At 35.9% G+C, this 5,030-nt stretch overlaps 1 protein-coding gene across 1 annotated transcript; it reads left to right on the top strand.

Annotated features, from left to right (window-relative positions):
* The first annotated feature begins 3,494 nt into the window (after positions 1-3,494).
* LOC112022736 (aspartic proteinase CDR1) lies at positions 3,495-4,751 on the top strand. Its single transcript, XM_024055364.2, has one exon. It carries the CDS (start codon positions 3,511-3,513, stop codon positions 4,681-4,683), a length of 1,173 nt encoding a protein of 390 aa, XP_023911132.1. The 5' UTR covers positions 3,495-3,510; the 3' UTR covers positions 4,684-4,751.
* Positions 4,752-5,030: the final 279 nt, after the last annotated feature.

Genomic DNA, 5,030 nt, shown 5'->3' with positions numbered 1-5,030 from the left:
CAATTTAGGTGCATATCTAGCATGCGAAACAACATTGTTATGGATATCTCTAAAAAAAATGAATATCTTCAAAAATGTGCAATACTAGAGGGTTTATAATTCAATTTGCTTTTGATAATTTGTAGAGAGTTGAGTATGCTCACTTTGGTCTTCTTAGATCTTATTACTAAGCAAGTAGGCAACACTCTTGCTAAACTCAACATATATATTCAGGTGCTTGAAAGTTCAAAAAACGTGTAGAACACCTTTGAACGTTTAGACCCCAAATTACAAATTATCAATTCAAGCTTATAATCAAACAATTAATGTGTGAAACATGAACATAAGTCAAACACAAAATTGATAAACAATCTAAACCAATTTAAAATCACATTCACAGCAAATAATAAACGGTAAAGATTAAGAGAAGAGAGATGCAAACACAAAGACAACACGCGATGTGTTATCAAAGAGGAAACCGAAGCTCTCGGCATAAAACCTCTCCACCGCCCTCCAAGCGGTCAATAATCCACTAAAAAATGTAGTTAGGATACATGAACAGCAATAGACCCTCCAAGCCTAATCTACCCAGGTACTTAAGCCCTCCAAGCTTCCTGCTCCAACGAGGTTGGGCCGAACCTTTTTCTTTTCTAACTTACCAGATTCCGCTATAGCCCATAGTATCAACCAATAACCATTGGTTCCTTCCCAAACTGCTTTTCTTAGCACCAAAAGATCTTCTCACAGATGTGGGTGTGGTGAGACAAGGATTTGGTCAATAACCTCTTAAGGATGTATTAATGGAGAGGAAGAGAGTAGAGAAATTTAAGGAGTCTCTTAGTGAAGATTGGGGATGAGGCAATCTTATTTTTCTCTTAGGGTTTCTCTCTCAATTTTTCTCTCTAGAAGCTCTTTACATTTCCTGGTTATAAGAGTCTATATATAGTGGTGTGTGTTTGGAATACGAAGAGGCAGTTTTTGCCAAACAGGGCAAGTTGGCGGCTTGGCCTTGCGACTTGACTGAGTCGCGAGTTCAAGTCGCGAGCTAACGGCCTGGCCATCCTGGGACTTTTGTCCTTTAGTGCGACAGCTGGCGTGACCCTTCACCTCCCCGCATGATTCTCATGTGTGCTGCAGTTTGGCGGCTTGCCAGTCGCGAGTTCTAGCCGCGAGTTTCTGCTTCTTTGTACATTGTTGAGCAATTCTTCACATTCTCTCACACACTACCCTTACATGAATCCCACCTAAATACAGGGTTACTAAATGCTAAATTACAAGCAAATTGGCACGGAATAAAGCGAACAAGATGGTTGATAAAATTCAACCTTACAATGCTTAAGGTGAAAATCAGGCACATAAGAACCGCAAAATCAACAAGTTTTAGCTTAATTGAGTCAGAGGTGCTTCTGTCCAAAATGTGAAGAACATCAGGTGCAGGACTACAGTAAACTTGAACATTAAGCGTCTCTAAATTGACACGGATACTCATCTTTTTATCTATAAATATGTCAGCATATGTATTTATTCTAAAGTTTATTCATTGGTACTAAGGTGCTAGTATGTCGACAGCATGAATGTGATAGAACCTTCCTTTTAAGAAAGAACATTTTCTATTGAAATAAACTTAATGTGTAAATTTACAATGTCAAGGCACCCAGTTGAACCACAATAGTCTACCACCTTTTTAGCAAATAAAAAACAACATTTAGTAGCAATTTATTAAACTTGAGTTCCATATTTCATTTTTCCTTTGGTCAATATGATTTTTGTGTGTGTGTGTGTGCGCTCGTTGAATATATAAATTTCAGTTTGGAGCATAAAACCATAACAGGATGTATGACTCTCTCTCTCTCTCTCTCTCTATCTTGCGCGCGCGCAAAGGATGCATGATTCTCTCAATATACTTGCCACATATTATTGAAGCAATTTTGGTTACACCCAATTCTAATCTCAAAATCACAATGGGCATATATGCAAAGAAATGGTTTTATGTGATGATTTCTTTGGTATTAATTTCGTAATATTAAAATTTTCATTATATATTTTAAGAACCACAAAAGTTATACAGACGTTATAAATTACCTCAAAATTCCAAATCCAATTGGTTTTTTTTCCCCTTATTCTTCTTTGTAGAAGGAAATGATTTTTCTTGGTGTGGAAGAAAAATATATTTTTTAATATATATGTATATATATATATATATATATATTTTTTTTTTTGGTGGGGAGGGATAGGGCCAAAGATGGCTTTGTCCCTGACTCTAATCTTCGGCCACCAGATCTGAGTAGAGAGGCACGGTAATTCTCCCTCTAATATAATGAGATCAAGAAATCAACTTTTTTAGATTTTTTTTTTTGAAGCAGAAGCATTTCATTCAATTAAACAGAGAAATTGGAATCTTGGTACAAGGCTTCCCTAGCTATTGGAGGAACATCTTCCATCCAAAACAAATCATGACTAATATTCCTAGCAAATTGAGCCAACTCATGAGCAACCCTATTGCCCCCTCTCTTAATACATTCAGTCCTTACCCATTGTAAATTCCCAATCAAATGATGAATATTCCCAATTACATTCCCAAGCATAGAATGATCAACCTGCATAGCTGAAATAGCTTTCATAACAGAACTATTATCTCCTTCAATGACTAATTCAGAGAAGGTTTTTAGAACTTAAGTGAAGTTGAGCAACAAATATGACTCATTAAGCCTTATATGTATTTTTCCTATTCATTTAATCTTGTTTAGCACTAGAGAACTCTTATTTATTTTTCCTCTCTATGGTAGAGTAATTGGATGAGCATTAAAGAAAGCGGTCACAGAATTTTTATTAAAAGTTTAAATTCATATCATGTTTTGGGAATGCCTTTAGGCTAAGTTGCATCCTACTATTTAGAAAATCCTGCCTTCGTCTTAAAAGGAAATGTAGTTCCTTATAAATCACAAAGCCAAACAAAACAATAAATCCTATTTTCATAAAAAAAAAAAAAAAAGAGAGGCGCATTTGCCATGAAAAAATGAGGGGCCTAGCAAACCAAATTTATTCTTTTTTATTTTATATAAGATAAAATTTCTACTTTAGCCTAATCTAAGTATATATATGTGTGAAGCTCCCTCTTGGAGACTTGAACCCTGGCCCTTGCCCCCTCACACCCCACAAGCATTTATACTTGTGGAATGACTACCGCGCACCAAGGGTGTGCGGTGGTAACCAAATTTATTCTTAAATAAAGCTTTTTGTTTGGAAAAATTAAATAAGGATTGATGACCTATTCTTCAGTGAAACAAGAGAGAAGTTATGATATATTGGTATTATTGCATTCATTACAATTTCTGTTTTAAATATTGTTAAAAGAAGCAAATTTTGGTGGTTATTAAAATTTTCAATTTATAGTAGTACATTTGATGCCATTCAATTAATGGTGCAATCAAGTAATCATTAGGCTGGACATGGAAAGTTCGGTTTAATCGTGTATATAAAAACCTTTCGTGTAGCCAGTATTGTTTCATCGTGTGACTCTCTCCAAATTCAATGGCAAGTGGTGTCATATTTCATCCATGCTTCCTTCTCTCATATTATCTTATAGGCCTTTTGGTTACAGCTCATAATGTCCCCCAAGCACAATTAACACCATACAATGGTCAGCATCTCATGAAGGTCTCAATTGGCACTCCACCAGTAGACATCTATGGCGCTGCCGATACAGGTAGTAACCTTGTGTGGACACCATGTGTACCTTGTAATGACTACTGCTTCAAACAGATTCATCCCCTGTTTGATCCTAAAAAGTCCTCCACATATAGTGAAATTTCTTGTCATTCAGAAAAATGTCAATTATGGGACGGAGGCCATTGTTCTCCTCAAAATAGTTGCATTTACAGCAGTGGATATATAAGTGGTTTATCCCAAGGTGTTCTGGCTAAAGAAAAAGCCACCATCACTTCTACCTCTGGGCAAGTGGTTTCCTTTGACATTGCTTTTGGATGTGGACACAACAATACCCTCCATTCCGATGTCCAAGCAACTATTGGGTTAGGATCAGGGCCTTTGTCCTTTGTTTCACAAATTGGTAGCAAGAGGTTTTCTTATTGCTTGTTGCCATATGGTACTGAATATACTGATCCTAGTATTACAAGCAAGATAAGCTTTGGCAATGGCAGTGAAGTTGTGGGTGATGGTGTGGTTTCAACGCCATTTGTAGCTGGAGATCAATATGTTGTGACACTAGAAGGAATTAGTGTTGGAGACACATATGTGTCCTTTAACTCTTCAGGTAAGGCTTCTAAGGGCAACATGTGTATCGATTCAGGATCACCAATGTTGGCTTTGCCACCAGATTTTTATGATCGCTTAGAGGTGGAAGTGAAGAAGCATATTTCAATTGATCCCATTAAGGATGACCCTAATTTGGGGACACGGCTTTGCTATAGAACTAAAATTACTAATGAAAATGGACCAATATTGACTGTACATTTTGAAGGTGCAGATGTGGAGCTAAAGCCTATACAAACTTTCAATCGACCGGTTAAAGAATATGAATATTACTGCTTTGGAATTACAAATACTGCAAATTCAGATTTGGCATCTTTTGGCGACCATTACCAAGGAATATATGGCAACTATGTTCAAGCAAATTTTTTGATTGGGTTTGACTTGGAAACAAGGATGGTCTCCTTCAAGCCGACTGATTGCTCCAAACTGTAGAGTTTGGCACTTTCATGTAACCTATATGATCAATGAAAGATATATACCTATTCATACTTTATATATATATATATAGATTAATTATCCTTTTTTTAATTAAAAAAAACTTTATTTTCATTACAATCTAAACACATTTCTAGCTTAAAGAAATGTTTTTACTTTCTCTGTTTGTCTTATGCAATTGCTTTGCTTCATTTATTTATTTATTTTTTAGAAACTGGCAAGACTTTGATTAATCAAATGAAGAATGAAACAAATAAGGAACAACTGATCTCAAACAGAAACATCAGGAAGAAAACTATCCAACCAAATAACAATATCTGCTATTTCTTTAGCTTTGCAAGCTA

This window comes from Quercus suber, unplaced genomic scaffold (assembly GCF_002906115.3).
Source record: "Quercus suber isolate HL8 unplaced genomic scaffold, Cork oak 2.0 scaffold_20, whole genome shotgun sequence".
Taxonomy (NCBI): Eukaryota; Viridiplantae; Streptophyta; class Magnoliopsida; order Fagales; family Fagaceae; genus Quercus; species Quercus suber.
The sequence above is the reverse complement of the archived record's forward strand: the minus strand, read 5'-3'. Positions and strand labels throughout refer to the sequence as shown.